Source organism: Ptychodera flava, chromosome 14, assembly GCF_041260155.1.
Source record: "Ptychodera flava strain L36383 chromosome 14, AS_Pfla_20210202, whole genome shotgun sequence".
NCBI lineage: Eukaryota > Metazoa > Hemichordata > Enteropneusta > Ptychoderidae > Ptychodera > Ptychodera flava.
Window position 1 is genome coordinate 15373344 of NC_091941.1, and position 20377 is coordinate 15393720.

At 38.7% G+C, this 20377-nt stretch overlaps 1 protein-coding gene across 3 annotated transcripts in view; it reads left to right on the plus strand.

Annotated features, from left to right (window-relative positions):
• LOC139149514 (25-hydroxyvitamin D-1 alpha hydroxylase, mitochondrial-like) overlaps nucleotides 1–19883 on the plus strand; it is a 44400-nt gene extending 24517 nt beyond the window's left edge. The window contains exons 1-8 of one of the 3 annotated variants that reach the window (XM_070721300.1): nucleotides 13203–13749; nucleotides 15235–15422; nucleotides 15688–15891; nucleotides 16184–16359; nucleotides 16676–16842; nucleotides 17314–17392; nucleotides 17688–17894; nucleotides 18843–19883. In XM_070721300.1, the coding sequence (XP_070577401.1) occupies nucleotides 13301–13749; nucleotides 15235–15422; nucleotides 15688–15891; nucleotides 16184–16359; nucleotides 16676–16842; nucleotides 17314–17392; nucleotides 17688–17894; nucleotides 18843–18956 (1584 nt within the window). In that variant the 5' untranslated portion in view covers nucleotides 13203–13300 and the 3' untranslated portion in view covers nucleotides 18957–19883. Of the gene's footprint in view, nucleotides 1–13202; nucleotides 13750–15234; nucleotides 15423–15687; nucleotides 15892–16183; nucleotides 16360–16675; nucleotides 16843–17313; nucleotides 17393–17687; nucleotides 17895–18842 lie in introns of those variants that run through there. The other 2 variants (XM_070721301.1, XM_070721302.1) reach the window with 2 other exon arrangements.
• Nucleotides 19884–20377: the final 494 nt, after the last annotated feature.

Consider the following 20377-nt stretch of genomic DNA (forward strand, 5'->3'; position numbering starts at 1 on the left):
TATGTGCCAAATTGAAAATTGACCACACCCCGAGGTCATCAGAAGAAGCCATATCCAATATTGCCACCAAGTCATGTGACAATCGAGATTTGTAGGTCAGGTGTACTCATATGTTCCTATTTGCCCTGCGCATTTGAAAAGTTTCGATTGAGCGGTTTTTGAGTTCTAGGTCGACAAATAAATGGCAGGAGAACAAGTAGAACTCGAGCAATAACATTAGGGGCCCCACGCCCAAGTGAACTTGAGTCCCTAAGAAGTAAAAGTCCAACAATAACAATAGGAGCCAGTGTGCTTTGGCCCCTAAAAGGGGCTGTTCCCGCTAGGGCTATTTACTCTGAAACTGGGGTAGAAGGAATGAATGAATTGTGGACTGTCAATAAATGTTAGTTTTTACAGTGATTGATTGGTTGATTGACTTTCGTATCTTATGAAAACTTAAAGGATCGGTAGCTGTAACTTTGATGATATTTTCGCTATTTTTGTTTTGTATGTCAATTGCAAGTTCTTGTTCTTCTCCCCAAAGAAAGTTGAAACACAAAATATTCTTCTCGTCGACATAGCGCCTAAACCTGAAAAATGCATGGTTATCAGTGACATTTGAATTCTTAAATTCACTTGTCAACAAAATAATGTCATTTACACATACACAGGCTGAGTTGACAGGCTGGACACTGTGTCTCTGAACCAGCTATCAAAGTGCTTTTTGGAGTACAATGATAACAGCGGTTGACATTAAAAACAGAAATAGTGCAAACAAGACATCACAAGTTACAGCTACTAGCCTTTTAACATCTTATCTTGTCAGATTTTCCCATTTTCTACATAAAACGGTAAAGGATGGGACGTAATTTAACACCCCACTTGTACCGAAATTTACCATAGAATGAAAGTCGACATGTGACAGGTCTAGATGTAATAATGCTTAATATGTAATTTTAACACTGTAGTAGTGGTCCACACAGGATTGATGTCTCGGGATCCAGAGTTATTTGAAGATCCTGACAAGTTTCTGCCGGAGAGATGGATGAGGTCTGAGCAGCAAATACCAAGAGTTAATCAGTATGCTGCCCAACCATTCGCCATGGGTCCACGGCAGTGTATCGGTAGGAGACTGGCAGAACTTGAAATGTACCTGTGCACAGCAAAGGTGAGACTGGCCAAGAGTGACCAAAATGTAATATTTATTGATACGTGACCATCCGTTCGATGTGCCAAGTTTCTGTGTCACAGAAGCTTTCCTAGCTTATTTCCCTAGAACTTACCAAAATATATTCAGGTGATGTTTTTTCCATAAGTTTGGGTATAAAGTATGTTTCCTGATAATTGTGAAGCTAAATCTTGATCCCAGTCTTTGCATAAAGGGACTTTGAGACCCGTTGCTTATTAAGATCAGGATGTACTAAAAACACTTATATTTGGAATTCCAAGGGGCGGTAATTGTCACGGTTACCTACTTTTGTACGGAACAGCATTTGTTTTGGAAAAAGGAGACCGTGATCAGTCTTTTAGTTCGAAGCCATCGGAGCAAGGGATGTGCTAGTAATAAGCTTTCATGTACTTTTTCATACGTTAAGTTGAACAAGCAGAGTACACACTTTGACTTAAAGGGGCAAGTCATTTATCAGTTTTATCGAAAGGCAAATCATCAAACCTGATATAAATTTCAAATGAAAACAAAGGACGAAGATCATGTAAATACTCATTGTCAACAAGAACTAATACAAGAACCAGGGATTGAGGACAGTCATCATTTTAAGGATTTATACCTCAAATGCAAACTTCATATTTTTTAAAGTAATTTGAAATGTACAACACACGTCAATGCATGCTTTTACAGGAGCGCGTAACAATGTTCATAACATCGATACCACCTCGGTTTTTTTCAACCTGCAGATCATTCAGAACTTTGTATTGGAACCAAACAATGACCAGCCACTCCAACCACGATTGAGGTTTCTCCAGATCGGTGACAAACCACTGCGTTTAAAATTTCTTGATCGTATCTAATGAATTAGCATTAATCACATCGGAGACGATGTATTCCTGACATGTTCACTTACCGAGTTTCCATCTAAGGGTTAGAGAGATTTTAGATTGTAAGCCTCTTTGAAAAAAGGGAATTTGAAAATCATGTCTCGATGAATACAAAAAACAGTGATTACATTACTGCATGATTACGCGGGGAGAATGTCAGTCCAATCAGAGAGAGAGAGAGAGAGAGAGAGAGAGAGAGAGAGAGAGAGAGAGAGAGTTTTCAAAACAACTATGCAGTAAATACCTTGTTTCTTAGTGCTGAACTTTCAAATTGCTTAAAAGCAGCGAGGCTTAACCAAGCATACGAAAGAGGCTGTAGGATGAGAAGTAGTATTCTAAAGACAACAACCATGTTTACAGTTGGAGACAGAAATAGCAGTTCTTCGAATGCACTACACTCAAATTTCAAACTGCTAAAATGGACGTCCATAGAGATATTGAACTAAAATACAATTTATTAGAATACAATGCAATATTTTTCCTTGCAAAAAGTAGTCAACAAAGTTTCTGTAAGGTTACCATAAAGAATCAAAATATTCTTTACTATTCCCATCGTATACTCTGGTAATTATAGGTAAATTATACACAACATTTAGAAAACCAATTCTGAACATTTTGATCAGTGTAAACAAACAGAAACATTCTGATTTGGAAAAGACCACAGACTTTAACTGAGAATTCATTCTTAATGGTTTCTGGGAAAGGTTAGACAGCTATCATATACCAAGAATAGTTAAAATGCCATACACATAATTATGTTTTTATACTTCCACGACACAAGTTTCAATAAAAATTTATTTGCAAATCATTTCAGAGTAAAATTCGTACCGTTGCCAAATTTTGTTTCTCGACAAGGATTTTGTGGCTATGCCTATGACCATTGAGAAGTACAGGAAAAAGCCTGAATACGATCTTCCAAAGAACTTTTCAATGCAAAACCCGACTTGACTAGAGGTGAGGACGCAGGGCATGACATTATACCAAGGGTTAGGGTATTACATGCAAGAAGAGGCCGAGTACGAGAGCCAGTTTTATTTCGATCATTCGAAGCGTGTACATCAGTTTCAATTCTGCTTTTAAATTGGATCGTTTTCTTTATCAATATAGCATTCCAGGACTTCTCAAATTTGTATTATATCATACCAGTATGTTGATGGTGCAAAGACAGCGATCTGATTGGTCGAGACGCGAAAAGAACCGTGGTACATTGGCGATATACCACGGCTGGCATACGCGCTAGCTCTCAGCTTGAGGAAAATGCCTTTTATGAAGAAGTTCCAAACCAGAATTTCAATATACTGGTATGATATAACAGCAATAAATCACACCCAGAGACGGTATACCACTCGATTTTGACCAGTTCACTTCATATTTTTCACTCGCTATCGCTCGTGCATATATGTCGTGAACTGGTCAAAATCTCGTGGTATACCATCGCTGGGTGTGCTTTATTGCTTAATTATTACATTAGCCATCAAATACGCGGAACACTAAGTCAGAGCACTTGGGCATGTTTAAAGGTAGTCGCCTAGAGCCTATGATCGTAACCAACTTATCTGTCTACCTTGGTATAGTTCCCGAGAAGAGCGTTGTTATTTGTCTCTTTCATTTATTTATTTATGCTTTATTTTGTCTTCGTTGAAATCATCAAAAGGCAGCCTCTAACAGGCAAGTCACTTAGTATAAAAATTTACCTATATCAACAACCACGAAAATAATTTATATGAAAAATAACATGCTCAAAAGATGGCAAGAACAGACGTAGACACAGGAATCACACTGACAAAGACAAAACAGCAACTTCTTAAAGTTTGCGTCGAGTCCTGAAATGTGTCGATATTATTTCTGTACAAATTTAAGACGGGAAATGTGTCAAAAACCTCCCTTGATAAATTTGAGACGATGGATTGGTACCCTGCGCTAAAACGAATAGAAGTGTGTTAAAATGTGACGGAATTACACTTGAGAGAGCAGAAACACTGTATGTGAGATTTACTTCTTGCCACGGTGATAGGGGGACCGTGTTAAAATTCTAGCATCGTGCTTCACGCCCTTCTGTTGAGGTCAGCAGCGGGAGATTTTTTCATTGACCCTTTGCTCGCCGACCATAATAGACTCTTTTTAAGGGAAAGAGCTATTGGATTCCACTCATGAATATTGAGGGGAAATTTCCAATAAGAATTTCCAATCACGACAATCATTATTATTGTGAATCTTGGCGCAAGTTTCCAATCGTTCGCAAAAGGTAGTGAATTCCTGTGAACTCTTAAGAGGGAGGTCATCGATCTCATTATGTAATAAACCCACGTTGGATTCTCTGGTACACCCGACGTTGCCGAACAACACAAATATAAGGCATCAAGGATCATTACTCCCCGTCTCCTATACTATTCAATAGTTCATTTAACTACGCAAAGTCAGTATAAGGGAATAACGATGTGACCTGTGAACTAACAGAGCATGGCCCCCTCATCAAAGCACTGATGATTAAAATATATGCAAATGAAGTCCAATTTGGCCTATTTTAAAGCTGTGATTAGACTTGGTTCAAGTCTGTGATTTGTGAATGTTTGAGTGGAGTGAACGCAATGATTTGTATTCTGCTTTCATGTGAAACGCGCGCGTGAGTGGACGCGATGAGTAGGGTGGACGCGATGAGTGGAGCTGAACGCTATACAGCGGAGAATCCGGCAGAAACTATAGCCAAGACGAAGTCAGCTTGGACTCTCTGTTGTGCCGCGCAACAAAGTAAACGCATTCACTGACGTTTTTTTCAGACAGAACACCCATCAAACGCCATCAAACAATCGCACAAATCAAACAAAAGATTCAATTTGTATCCGTTCTGTAACAAATAATTACGTGTGCAGAATTTCTCTACAGACGGATTTATTGGAAACATACTGAAAACATTCATCATTCCAGCGAGATATACATGTATACTGCAGACTGTAAAATGAAATGACAGAAAAACCGCAACCGTCTTTTTAGGGTTACCTGGTTCGTTCTCAGGAAAAGGACCTATTTCCAAGGAAAAACTACATGGTCACATAGCCAACTTTGCGATAAAAGCCGCGGCAATCACCAGGCGTAATTTCCATTACTGCGCGAAGGACAGCATATTGTTTATTGTCGTCAAACAAATGCCTGAATATCGGTCTTTTACATAGTGTCTTTAGGTGTCCGAAAACATACTCAGCTGCGTTGAAGTCAGGCGAGTTAGTTGGCGTGAAAATGTACTGTATTACCATGTGATCTAAGAATTGTGCAAAAAGTTCATCTCCACGATTGTGATGAGTTGGGCAATTGTCAACAATGACGACGTCGCCAACCATGAGCGAAGGAGTACCATCGTCCATTACCGAATTTGCTGCCTAGAAACGAATCAGTGTCAGACGCCCCATCCACTACGTTTGCATGACAAATGCCCGCATGGGCGCTGACAAGTAAATTCAGCGTTACATTTAGTTGTTTAGCGTACCGCTGTATTTCAACACAGCGAGTGCCGATAGCTGCATGTCCGTACAGGCTATTACAAACTCCCGGATAACTAAATCCTGATTCGTCAAAAAGAGAGAGTAAGAGATGGCATTCAATTATTGAGTCGATGGTGAAAAAATACGATGGGTTTGAAAACAAAAAATACGGTAAATCCTGTACAGAAAGAGCTTGAACGGCGCGGTATCACGTTTCCTGCGCCCGAATCTACATAAACGCCCGATCGAGGAGGTGGTGTTAGCTTCAGCGAAAGTGGGATAGCGTCAACCGAACAATCTCCGCAGCACGCCACAGGCGCTTGGCACATTGCTTGGATAATAATCGTATTTAATATGTAGAGTTGATTATTTAGTAAAAGAATCACCGTACGTGAGATATTAGTGTAGGCCTATAGGCCTACATGTTGACTGGCATTATACCGAGTGGCTATGGCTGCCTGGCTCGGGCCAGGCGAACGCACTGCATAATCATCAATGTGTAGAATGTCTACATGACTTGATTATTTAATAAAGAATAACGGTACGTGATATTACTGTACCTGTCGGCTAGCTTAACCGAGCAGCTGTAGCTGCAGGGCTTTGGCCCGGCTTGGGCCCGTTGTCCACTGCTGCACAGACATAAACTCAAGGCGTGAAAGCTTTTCACTGCCCGATTTCATAAATCAGCGAAATTCAGGATCTCTGAGCGTTTTCGGTGATAAAAACTGGTCATCGGTCAGGTGGTTGCATAAACAATCGATCGACTGGCCCTTTTGCCTAAAATCATACCTTACCCTATGCTACTGGCAAGAAATCGTCCTGAAATCAGCTGGGCACACCAACCCAGCGCGGCCATTTTGAATAAGCTTCCTGCAACGTACGCGTCCAATGAGAGAAGAGCAATTGAAAGACAATACGTCATCTGCCAAGGGTTGTATGCACAGGCGCATACATTGCATGCAGCTTATTCAAAATGGCCGGCGCTGGGTTGGTGTGCCCAGCCGATTTTAGGACGATTTCTCGCCAGTAGCATAGGGTAAGGTATGATTTTAGGCAAAAGGGCCAGTCGACCGATTGTTTATGCAACCACCTGACCGTTGACCAGTTTTTATCACCGAATACGCTCAGAGATCCTGAATTTCGCTGATTTATGAAATCGGGCAGTGAAAAGCTTTCACGCCTTGAGTTTATGTCTGTGCAGCAGTGGACAGCGGGCCCAAGCCGGGCCAAAGCCCTGCAGCTACAGCTGCTCGGTTAAGCTAGCCGACAGGTACAGTAATATCACGTACCGTTATTCTTTATTAAATAATCAAGTCATGTAGACATTCTACACATTGATGATTATGCAGTGCGTTCGCCTGGCCCGAGCCAGGCAGCCATAGCCACTCGGTATAATGCCAGTCAACATGTAGGCCTATAGGCCTACACTAATATCTCACGTACGGTGATTCTTTTACTAAATAATCAACTCTACATATTAAATACGATTATTATCCCAGCAATGTGCCAAGCGCCTGTGCAGCACGCAGCTCAATTTAGATTGCTGCCTTCGTATTGCCAGTGCTACACACCTTATCCGTATTATGCGATGCCACCTTCATCACAGTACGTCCATTATCAATGTCCAGGTGAAATTCCAACAACAGCGAGCAGACCGCGTCCCGTCAGCGACTGTGACTGTGACCGACTCCTCCACCCCTCTCCCGCTAAACACATCAGCGACTAGTATCCATACCAATGAATGGTTCCCACCCATTCCCAAAGAACCTCCACCATCGTATCCACAAACACCTTGAATGGCAAGGAACACGACTGGTATTGCCAGGCTTACGAACTTCTTGATATTTTCTTGCATGTTCTTGTTTTAAAATTTTAGTGTTTCCATAGACTCTATCCATGCTTTTAGGGTCAATTTTTCCCCAAAAACGGAAAGCCTTCGTTTCTGAGTTGGATAAAATCGTTGGAATATTGAAATTTAACTTTTTTCATTAGTTTTTGCTCCAGACATGGATATGATGTTTATCTAACATCCATGATGAAATCAGCACGTTCTAGTCAGGTGGCTTAGCAACAAAAAACAGCAAGATCGTTACACGAATGACAAAAGTGCCAAATTTGCTACAGAGGTTTACATATGTGTGTAGATCAAAATTAGCTATTGCTCCAAAAATTTTGGTCACCGGAAAGGCTCGATGACGTCATAAATTCAAAATGGCCGCCATTATAACGCTTAAAAATGGTAAAATACAGTTTATTCAGCCAGTTTTCACTATTCTTGTAAATAAAGTGACTCAAACTTTCTCGATCGTAAATAAAGCATTGAATTAATGCAAATTAGTTTTTATGATGACGTCATAAAGCCAAAATGGCCGACCAAATTCAAAATGTCCGCCATAACATTGTCTAAAAATGTTAAAACACTGTTAATGAAGCCTGCTTTCAGCATTTTATCACCTGAACTGAAATGAACACCCCAAATAACACACAAAACAGGTAATTGATGCAAATTAATTATTAAGATGACGTCATAAAACCAAAATGGCAACCGAACGTTACAAAATGGACGATTATGAAGTTTACTTTGCTTGGTACAATAGCCCATTTACGTGACAAAATGATAGTATAAGGTAATGTACAATTTGCATTAACTTAAAATAAAAGATAAATGTATCAAAACTTAGCCAATAAGTCCAACACATGTAAAAAACTCTTATGAGATTATTGATTACTAAAAATGGTTTGTGTTTGAAAAATCGAATCGATATAAAGGAAATGAAGGCAACTTCACACACTGATTCTACCTTTGCTTGTCAGTGATACGGTATAGTGGGTAGATCAATGTGGTTTCGTGATAAGGGAAAATGATGATCGATAGTGCTTTGACCCTCGTAATGTGACCTTGGTCTCGGAAATAAGGTTTTATGTTGGTTATTCCTCCTAGCGGCGTTTCGGGCCAAAGTGGGGTCCCTTCTTCAGTCACTTGAATGGTTTTGTATTCCCACATGCTCATTTTAATGGTAGCCATTGTTCATCAAAGAGAGATGCTAAAATCATTATGTTTTGGTCAGAATTTTGCGTGAACTGTTGCTCAAACCGTTCTTTTGTACTCTCCTTGTGTTTGAATTTTGCTTGAAGGAGGATATATTGTATGTTTTTCTTCCTTTTATACGTATTATAGGTTTTCTGGAAAACCATGGCCAGCGTTTAATCGCCCTTCATAATTTTCCAGATTCTTATCACATTGTTTGATTAGGCTGGTTTTGATGAGGTTGTGCTGACTAGTATTTTGTTACATCATTACTCTTACTTTCGTTGATGAAGGATGGCTGACGTTTTGTTACATTCTTTTTTATACAAGCTATGTCTTTCTTTTTGTAATCTCTTTGTTGAAGATTTTGCGTTGAGAAATTTACCTTTTTATGAAGTCCACATTGTTGTTGCATGTACATATCTGAGTAATTCACCTTCAATGAAGCATTTGAAAGTCAGTGGCAGATAAATATCGTCAGATGGTTTTTTGTGGGTTTTAAAATCGAGCCATCTCTGTCAATTGCGTCAAGGTATGAGATTTTGTCGATAGAATGTTCAATTATGAATTCCCAAGTTGAACGTAGAGTACAGGGTGTTGCACTCCTCGACAAATGTTCTGAATGTTAAAAGTTGATGTTCAATTCCTGTGTAAACCATGAACATGTCACCTTTTAAATTTCCATACGAATATTTGACCAGATTTGGGATTTAATATAACTTTCTCCTTTTCATGGTATATGATATCAGCTATTTCTGGTGAGCCCATACTGCATCCATAGATTCGTTTGTATTTTTCTAAGTTGAATTAAATATGTTGCGTTTCAGAATAATCGACAGTTAAGGCTTTCATGTACATTGATGGTTGCTCTTGAGTTCATGTGTCATGTAATTGACCTTTTTTCTTTCTTTTTTTTCAAATCGGGTAAATAAACAAAAACCAATCATACCAGTTGGCAGTACTGTTTCAGAGTCCAACGCTACGATCGCTGCATTTATGGCTTCATTTTTGGCATGTTTTCCTACATTGATACCACGTCTTATGTTACAAGAATAGAGTTTGCTTGTTTTTTTAATTGGTTCTAACTAGAGAATGAAGTTTTTTGTGTCCCTGGCATATATAAGTCGTTTTGGACGATTGGTTTTATGACAAGGTCAAGAAATTCCGACATTTGTTTTATTGGGGTTAAGCAGCCATTTCTATTGAGACTTTTGGTGATGATTGTTTCTTCTGCTTTGGTTTTGTGTATTTTTGGCAGGAGATACCATCATGGTGTACAAATTATTCTACTTATGGAAATGGGGAAACTGTAAATCACCTCGTCAATGATCTTCTTGTCGCAGATAAATGATTTCGTATACAATATCCACTGTATAGTCAATGTCGCCAAGTGTATTAGTGAACATTTTTCAATTCACAGGTGTCTATAACTTTCTTTAATGTCATTTATCTTATTCATAATTGCTATGCCTCATCCTTTATTGATGGGTTTCATAAGATTTGTTTGTTTTTAGATAGATTGTTCAGGGCAGTCTTTTCTGCCAGAGTCATATTCTTTCTGAAGTGGGTTGCGAATGGAATTTCCTCTATCGATCTAAGTTGCTTCGAGACAGTTTTACAATTTTTGGGTTTTCCGCGGTTACTAGTGTTGAGCATGTACTTATCTTAGAACAGATGTCTGATTGATTGATTGATTGTTTCTCATGATATCGCATAATCTTATGATGCGAATAAATTTGTTGATATCTCATACGACAATTTTTCTAGACACTCCGGAGAGGGAATAAATATCAAGCCTTTACTTAATGCTTTGATTAAGGTTTGATTTGCAAGATTGTTGATGAATCTGAGAATCTTTCTGAGTTCTTATCTTTGTTTAACCTTCCATTTCTGCTTATGTTCTTCCTGGTGATTTTTTTATGTTTTTTATGTTTGGGTTTCCAAACAGCAAAACTCGTCTGGTCACGTTTTTTGCAGTTTCCTTCACCTTTGAATTCCTAACCAGAACAACGAAAGGCAAAGACGCTTTTCATAAAATTCACGAAAGCTGCAAAAACGTAAGCTAAGCTAGATTCAAGAAGCAAAAAATAGTCTTCTTTTGGTTCATAAAACCCTGACCGAACGATCTTTTTCAGGCCGGCACATCCTCCAAAAAGAGAACTACAGTAACTGTAGCACAAAACTATGTCACCACACATCGAGACATAAAAATCCAAGAAAATTCAAACGAAAAAGGTTTCTGAAACAAAGGAAGCAAAAGTCTAGACCAAAATCACAAACATAAAACGTTTTTTCAGGGACCAACGTCACATGACCAGGGTCAAGGCATGATTTATTTACCGGTTTCTCGCCATGTTTTTCGTTATCATGAAAACACATCACTATTGATCTACTCACTATAACGTAACACTTTCAAAGGTAGAACCTATGGGTAAAGATAACTTTATTTTCTTAATATTGGTTCAGTTTTTCAGACAGAGGTCATTGTTAAAAATAAATAATTTTATAATAGTTTGTAATTTGTGTTGGGCTTATTGGTTAAGTTTTAGTACATTTATCATTTATTTTGAGTTTATGGATTATCAAGACAAATTGTAGATTACCTTTAAAGTATTATTTTGTCACGTAAATTTGCTATTTTGCTAAGCACAGTGAACTTCATAATAGGTCATTTTGTAATTTTCGGTCGCAATTTGCTTTTATGACGTCATCACAATAATGAATTTGTATCAATTATATGTTTTGTCTATAATTTGGGGTGTTAATTTCAGTATAGGGGATAAAATGCTTGAAACAGGCTTAATTAACAGTATTTGAACATTATCAGATGATAATGTGGGGGATGTTTTGAATTTGGTCAGCCATTTTGGCTTTATGACGTCATCATAATAATTGATTTGCATCAATTTTATGTTGTATTTGTAATTTGGGATGTTTGTGTTGGTTCATTCAAAAAACATTGGAAACTGCCTGAATTAGACGTTTTTTACCATTTTTAAGCCTGATAATGGCGGCCATTTTGAATTTATGACGTCATCGAGCCTTTCCGGTGACCAAAATTTTTGGAGCAATAGCTAATATTGATCTACACATATATGCGAACACCTGTAGCAAATTTGGCACTTTTGTCATCCGTGTAACGATATTTTTGTTAAGCTACCTGACTATTCAAAACAGTCCTGGTAACGCCAGCACGCCTTTTCAACAAAAAAGATTTCATGATATTTGTTACATTGTCTGTATGTTTTGTCTGTAATAAACGTCAGTGGCTGCGTTTATTTTGTTACGCGGCACGAGAGAGAGTCCACGCTGACTCCGTTTTGGCCATAACTAACTACTGCGCAGACTCAAACGTGACGCATTCAATCGCTGGGAAAACCTGGCGTGAGCTGCCAAATTCCGGATAGGTTTGTACGAAATAGGAGAGACACAAGAGAAACTATTAATATTATATAGGGCTCAGCCCTTGGTGTCACGCCAGGGGTTAAGATTGGCAATGTTATTTGTATTGATTCATGATATTTGTTTCTTCATAAACGTTTATATGACAACTATGCCCAGTTTCCCTCTGATGAAAGCAGTTCACGTACGTACACGACGTCAAAACCTGCAGCAGGGCAGGTATATATTTTCTGTAGCGTGTAAACATTTTGGACAAAAATTGGCAATTTTTACACTGATAACAGCCTATTGCGTTAAACAAGGGACGTATTATGCAATCATTATCATTGCAACGGTAACCGCACTGCCCACCTTCCACTTGCAAGCTGCCGTCTAAAAACTGGCAATTTTTGAATCTAATTATTGACACAGGGGGCGCTCTTCTATAATTCAATCCCAGCATTCTTTGCGCATGCCTACGTTCATATGCACGACAGTTTTCTCCCTTTATCTATATTAACGATATTTTGTATGAGCGACAAGGTGCATAATAACATTTACTGGCTAATAAAAGAGGTATATTTTATAAAAGGCATGTTATATAATAGTAATTTGTTTCGTATTTGTTTATTTACGAGTACTCAAAAAAAACAAAAAAAACATGGCGGCGCCCATGAAAGAAGGGTACACTTCCGGTTACTCGCATAGTATATTATGAATAAGCGCATGCGTAGTCAGTAAGCCGCTGGCGCGACTATAAATGATTTTATTTTTTTTAAATTCACCGACTTGAACCAAGTCTAAGCTGTGATGTAATTAACGTGGTCTTTACAAAGAAATAGTGTATATTTGCGTTAAATTGGTGCTTTCGGTGACGATACTTTCAACCCTCGAAAAGAATTAGAAGTCGAGAAAAGTACATATTGATAATTTCTTTACCTCGTATTTCTGGAGTTGTTTGTACATTTCGTATCAAGGCCTATGGCAAAAGTCATGGTATTTTCTACACGAGAGAGGACCACAAAAGTCATAGTATTTTCTACACGAGAGGACCACAATTTCTGGTACATTGCCAATGAGATAGAATGCGGCTACTTAAATCGTTTTACTACTCCGGGTTTCTTGATGTCCAGACGGGAAATTAAATAAAAAATTCTGCTGAAATCAAAATGTTACGATACATATATTTACTCCATTTGGGACTGTCGTTCCCGCTCACTCAATCACTTTTCAGCTTTTGCTTGGCACGCATATAAAGTCGGTGACCTAAATTTCTCTGCATTGTGTGGTGAGGTCAGAGTGTAAAGAGTACAAGGTTTATTTCAAACAATTGGCGTTTACAGTACAAAGTGCGGTCTCTCTTCTTCCTCTACATTTTTCAATGGCAACACAAACGATATCTGTGCTGACGTCTATCAGGCATTTCCGAATCAGGCAATGTGCCGGTCTTGCCTTCAATGTTCAACACCGACAGCGATCAACGGCAGCTCAGCAATCACATGACGTCGACAGTGATGGACAGACCAGTAATATCAACAACGTCAAGCCGTTCGAAGACATTCCTGGTTCAAAGAGTAAACTTGCTACTTACATCGACTTCTTCCGTCATGGAGGTCTATCAAGGATAGATAAATACTTCTTGGGGCGTCGACAAACTCTTGGTCCAGTCTGGAGAGAAAATTTCGGGATATTCAATAGCGTTCTAGTGGCTGACCCCGTAGCCGCCGAAGCTGTCACTCGGGCCGAGGGCAAGTATCCCCGTCGGCAGCCGATGGAGCCTTGGCTGCTGTTCAGAAAATTGGAAGGATATTCAGTTGGAGTGTTTATGGCGTAAGTAGGATTAACAATTTCTCTTCTGAACTTTAAAACATACGAAAGTAAACGAGTGTATGCCACTCAGGTGTTGAATATACACTATATACACCGCAGCATGAACATGCAGTTGACTGAGAAAACCTACTGAGGGCGCACCAGCCATGGCGAAATTGGATACCGTCGCCCTTCCTCTGTGTTGCAATGTTTTTCTTTCCTGCGCAGTTTAATAGCCGTCCACTGGAAGGTACGAATCGAATACGCTGCATTGACAAAATCAAGCATTGAAGTCCATTTTGTATTTTGAATCTTGAAGAACTCTCTGTGATCGTAATTGTAAACTATACTATATATTCATGCGAACTTTAACTTTGAATGACCCAGCAAAAATTAAATGCGCGAAACCGAAATAAGCAAGCCCCTATGAACAAATCGCAGTTTTGGTTAGTCTGAACAACCCAAAAACTTTGCGTGTTCATTTATGCTCAAAGGTTGCCAGGAACCCCTGCAATCGACGTCACTGTTTCTAGGGTGCGCTGGCGATTGATGAAAGTTAAAATATGTTTTTAACAATGAATATCGTAAAATTTAAATGTTGCAGCTCTGTTGACGTGATGCATCTAGATATCATGTATGAAATGCGTTTTTTGTAAACAAGAGAGTCGCACACGCGCAGTTTCAACGACCCCCCCCCCCTCTCCCTTGAGTTTCTTTTAGGTACACGATGTGCGGAATCAAAGGTAGATTGGCTGTCATTGCCAAAAGCTGTTTGTCCCTAGTGTGTATGTCCCTCAAAAGATTATTTTTCTAATCCAAACTCACATCAAGATCATTTTGGAAGAAAATTCCAAGCAGCAAACTGCCTTTTCTGGCTTCAGCATCCGTCTTCTCCAGTGTTGAAGGAACTCTGTATTCTCGATATATATATATATATATATATATATATATATATATATATATATATTATATATATATATATAATATATATTATATAAGCTTCATGACAAAACAGGAAGTTTTTTGTTTTGTTTTAATTTGTTTTTGTTTTGTTTTGTTTGTTTGTTTTATCTGTATAATGGGAACCTTCCTCATCACCCAGGTGATTATTTACAGTTGATTGAACATAGCAGACGTGAAAGATTCAAACTTCACCGAAATTCATCTATTCCCCAAAAGCACTCACAGTTGCAGGTCAATTTTCTATCAGTCATGTTTATGTGGAGCCAAACTTGACAAGCAAAAATTTAACTATTTGTTGGACTCCAAAATTGCAAGTTTAATGTCGTACTTTGGACTTTCGATAGTTATAAGTACGTTATGAATTATATTCGTGCTTTAATAGCAATAAGTGAATGAATTTTGCCTCCCTTAACACAAATTTTTGACCACACTTTGCTCAAATCTTGGCCCGGTCATCAAAATCATGTATGCAAATTGATCAATTTATGCTTTGTTTTCTTGGAAATTAGGAATGGTTTCATTTTCATTTTCCTTTACTCACAGCGAGGGCGAGGAGTGGCAACGTCATCGGACTGTGTTAAACAAGCCCTTACTGCGACCCAAGGAAGTTGCGTCACACACAGGCATATTGAATGACGTCGCCGATGATCTGGTAGCCAAGATCCGCCGTGTTCACGCCAAGTCCGATAAAACTAGTTTAAATGATGATGTATACCGCTGGTCCATGGAAGGTATGAAGAAGTATTAAATTCTTTTACGCTACTAGTAGTCAAATATTTAGGCTATAACTATGCAGATGTAGGACCGAAATGATGCCGATATGCCAAATAAACGATATTGCTAACTACAATACTTTTAGGCCTGATACGGATTGGTACAGTGAGAATGAGATGAAGCATACAAAAAAAATGATGAACCCAGAATTATATCGTAGCAACGACTGGTACATCTGAGACCATTATAAATACAGTGCAAAATCTAATTTCTAATCCATAGGTATAGCGGCGACTTTGTTTAAACGACGGCTGGGATTACTCGGTGATACCGTGGATCCCCGGTCGGAAGAATTCATCCAAGCTGTCAAGGATTTTTCCAAGCACTCGGAGTCTTTGATGTTCCTGCCCTTGAAACTTCAAGTTAAGTTGAACCTGCCCGCATGGAAAGGCTTGAGACGTGCCGGAAAAACAATGTTTGACGTCAGTAAGTTTCAATTTATTTCACTTTATAACGTCCTGACACAGCAACGAGTAACGGATTAGTATCAGAAGATGGTGACTACAAATATCTCAGTAATTACAAAACACACATGTCATACTTTTGTTGCTGAGACAGGTAATCGACTAGACTGAAAGATCCGTCGCTCGAGGGCGCTCTTTACCACCCCCACCCCACCCCACCCCCACCCCCCTATAAGAGGGCAGGATCGTAGAGAGCGTTTTTGAGTGACGGATCTTTCAGTCTATTAATCGACTCAAGTGTTTTTTCCTTCCAGCCGAATTTCACATGAAAGACACGATTGCTTCCAAGGGACGAGGTGACGGCAGTTCGGGTGCAGCTGGTGACGGGTACAGCAAGGAGATAATTTCGTATCTCTATTCAACTGGAAAACTTTCTGACGGTGAAATACTGGCTGATGCTTCAGAGTTATTCGGCGGTGCAGTTGATACAGTATGTCACTCAAGAGTATTACCTAGTTTGGTGATCTTTTGAACTCCCGATAACACGTCTGTTAATAACTATTTAAGTGCAATTAATCATTATATATAATCTGCATATGTGCACTGGTATGTATGTATGTATGTATGTATGTATGTATGTATGTATGTATGTATGTATGTATGGAAGACAAGGAGCTGTGGTCTGTATGTATGTACGTATGTGGGTATGTAAGTAGGTATGTAGGCAGGTAGGTATATGTGTGTATGTTTGGCAAACAGGTAGTTACATTACTGTGAGGAAAGCAATGATCTTTTTCTTCGAGCAGACATCGTCTACGATGATATGGACCTTGGACTTGTTGGCCTGGAACGAGGATGTGCAGCAGAAACTCTATCAAGAAATTAGTTCAGTGGTCCCCAAGGGACAGGAAATTACACAAGAACACTTGAGAAACTTTCACTATCTTAAAGCCGTGGTAAGAGAGAGCATGAGGTAAAAATTAATTCATAAAATATCAACACACAGTTGCATTTTGTCTCGTGAATTTACGCCAGTATGTTGAATAAAAGGATACAAATCATACTTTGATAATTGCAAGATATGCTCGAAATCAAAGATACCATTCACGATGAAATGAGGTTCATTCTGTAAGAAATTCTTACTTTGCATTTACTCGTTTTAACCCTTTTGTGTTGAAAGACTGGAAAGGAGAATTTAAAAACATGAGACGACTTACAATACACTCAAAGATTATGGTTTGCGAGAGTACGATTTACGTGATGCCATTAGGTCATGTAAAGAACACTTTTGTAGCATAACTATTGATTTGACAAGAAATAGTGTATACGTTGAAATAATCTGTCTCGTCAGATGCGTTTCTTGTCGTCAAACACCCGTGTTAATCGACGAGACTTTGTACGCATGTTAATGCTCAATAACCCAAGGGACACTTTATTCCAACAGACTGTTTCCTGTAGTCGCAGGCTTCATTCGTATTCTGGCATCTGATACAGTCCTCTGTGGATACCATGTTCCGGCCGAGGTGAGTTATAAATTTTATCACGGTTACTCACTTAAAAAATGTTGGTAAGATTGTTTGAATTTGAAGACAACTCTGTCCGAAAGGTTTAATACCCGACAAGATATTTTATCCTGAAATGCAGCCGATCCACTGTATTAAGTGCAAAGTCTTTCAGCCACATGTGGCAGAAGGAAACAATGGCGGAACGTCAATTAGGTCTAAATGACAGTTTAATCATGATTTGATAGTTAAGCTCGGCATTTGCAAAAATGGGAGCATAAACATTTTGAATGATGCTTGTTTATGCCTACTCAAGACTGTAGTAGTGGTCCACACAGGATTGATGTCTCGGGATCCAGAGTTATTTGAAGATCCTGACAAGTTTCTGCCGGAGAGATGGATGAGATCTGAGCAGCAAATACCAAGAGTTAATCAGTATGCTGCCCAACCATTCGCCATGGGTCCACGGCAGTGTATCGGTAGGAGACTGGCAGAACTTGAAATGTACCTGGGCATAGCAAAGGTGAGACTGGCCAAGGGTGACCAAAATGCAATATTTATTGAAACGTGACCGCCCAGTTTTTTCTCCATAGTTTCCTAAAAGGTACTAAAATATATATTTTTGCATGTATCATTTACATAATAGCAGTACAGAGTACGGTTCTTCATTATTGAAAAGCTGAAACTTATGGTCATCATGAAGGTACTTTGAGACCTATTCCTTATTGAGATCAAGAGTACGCATAGTATCTGTTTTTGGAATTCAGGAGAGCAACCATCCTCTGTATCATTTCAGAAACCCGGACAGTGTCACTCATATTTGTTTACGTTCAAAACCAACAAATTGTAAATTTAGTTTGCCCAGCTTGTGCAATACAATAGCTTGTGCAATATAATACAAAGGGCGATGCAATTTTGCTTAAGGGAAGCCGCGCTATTGTTTAGCGTTTTTCATGCATTTTGAGCATGAGATAGGTAAAGCAGGGATTGTTGTGTGACTTCTTGAAACATGGTGAAATACTGCTCAGCTGTTCACAATCTCAACTCTGCTTGCAGCCAGACGATTAAAACATTCAGTCGAACATTTTACGGTCCGTACCAAAAAAATCAATTCCGTGCACATCTTTCATCACGCATGGCCGAACATTTTACTTAGAGTTTGGACCGCATGCAAGCTTTAGTAATGCACTTCTAATTGGCAGAGCTTTCAATATATAGAAGGAAAGCCGTAAGAAAAGAGTGACTTTGCCTCTTTTACAAACACAGCATCATCTCACGTCAATTCAATTCATGGACTTCCAATCAAAAAGAAACAATGGAAGTGTCACCTTGTGACTGTTTTTATCGTGAAAAACTTGAATTTGTTTTTTTAAACTGAATTTTAATGTATGTAAGTCCATCAATAGGCCAATCTTTTTTCCTGAAGTATTCAACCATGTTGATGACATTATTTTATCTATTCCACCTGCAGATCATACAGAACTTTGTACTGGAACCAGACAATGACCAGCCACTCCAACCACGTTTGAGGTTTATCTTAGTTGGCGACAAACCACTGAGTTTGAAATTTCACGAACGTGTCTAATTCGACAGAATTCGTCACGCAGGAGAATATACATTCCTTCCTATGCACTTGCCTTGCTACCATTCAAGGGTCAGGATTTCAGCTTTTGTCTGAAATGAGTGAAATTGAAAATAATCATGCAGAATTATAACAAAAATGCATGCAGAATTATAACAAAAAATTCATGAAAGTGGTGATCATGCAACGTTTTAAAGGTCCGTGTTGGAGACAGATTGTTTCAGCAGAAAATTTACTTACTAGATTACAATTTCAATGGAAAACAAAAGGCTATCACACCTCCACAATCATCTTACATACTAGAACAAAGGCGATCCCAGGGATCGCCAAAAGTGCCTTTAAAGCGTGTACGTATGCCGCGAATGTTGTTTTCTAGGGGCAGATCCTTCACATTTACATCATTCAGTTGCGGATGAAAATATCAATTCTTCAAATGCGCTACATTCAAAATTCGCAATACGGAAATTGACGTCCAGAGAGAAACTGAACACAATAGATGGCAAAATACCTCATAATAACCTATTATTTTACAAAGGTTTAACATTCTAATACACGTCATTGTCAAGCAATATTTTTACTTGAGCAACCAACGAAGTTACTGTACATATGGTTACTATGAACAGTCGAAATATTTCTGTACCATTGGCATCGCATACTACCAATTATATGTGTATCTATACGTCGATTATAAAAAACACACTGACTTTAAAATTGTGCTGAGTACAAACAAATAAACAAACAAATATCTGATTTGAAAATGACGACAAACTCTTCAAAATTTATGCTACATTTTAACTAGTGCCAAAAAAAATTCGCCAGCTGTCATACCGGTGTTAATATTTGACTCAAATGCTACGCATAGATTTTCAATGACACAGAAATTTTCTATGATTCGGTTCGAATAAAAAAATATAGCAAATTAGAGCAAAATTAGTGCTGTAACTTTTATTGTCACCCAACAGGGACTCTTTATAATGCATATGACTGTATGTACAGGGTAATGCAAGAGTAAGAAAACTCCTCTCGGCTGTACAATGCGACCTTACTATCAAGAGTTGAGGCTACATGGCAAAAACATTCTACAGAAAGGTCAGATTATATATCGGAGAGTTTGAGCAACTTCTATCTAACGTATGAACTACCATCTGACACTTGCACATTTCACTTCAGATTTTTACCTGAGTTGTCTCCTATGTCAATTTAGCATTTTCAGGACCACTACAAAATGATATTACTAACTTTGTTTTGAAATACAATAGAACATTAGGTGACAGCACCAGGGCATCTTAAAGTTCATCTTTGTTATAGGGCGTTCCATTTGTCCCGGCCGCGGCTGCTCCCCTGTGCTGAAATTTGAGTAGTAAAGCTTACATGGTGACTAGAGGTTGGAACTCATGTAAAGGCCAACATGGTTTTCATGTAAA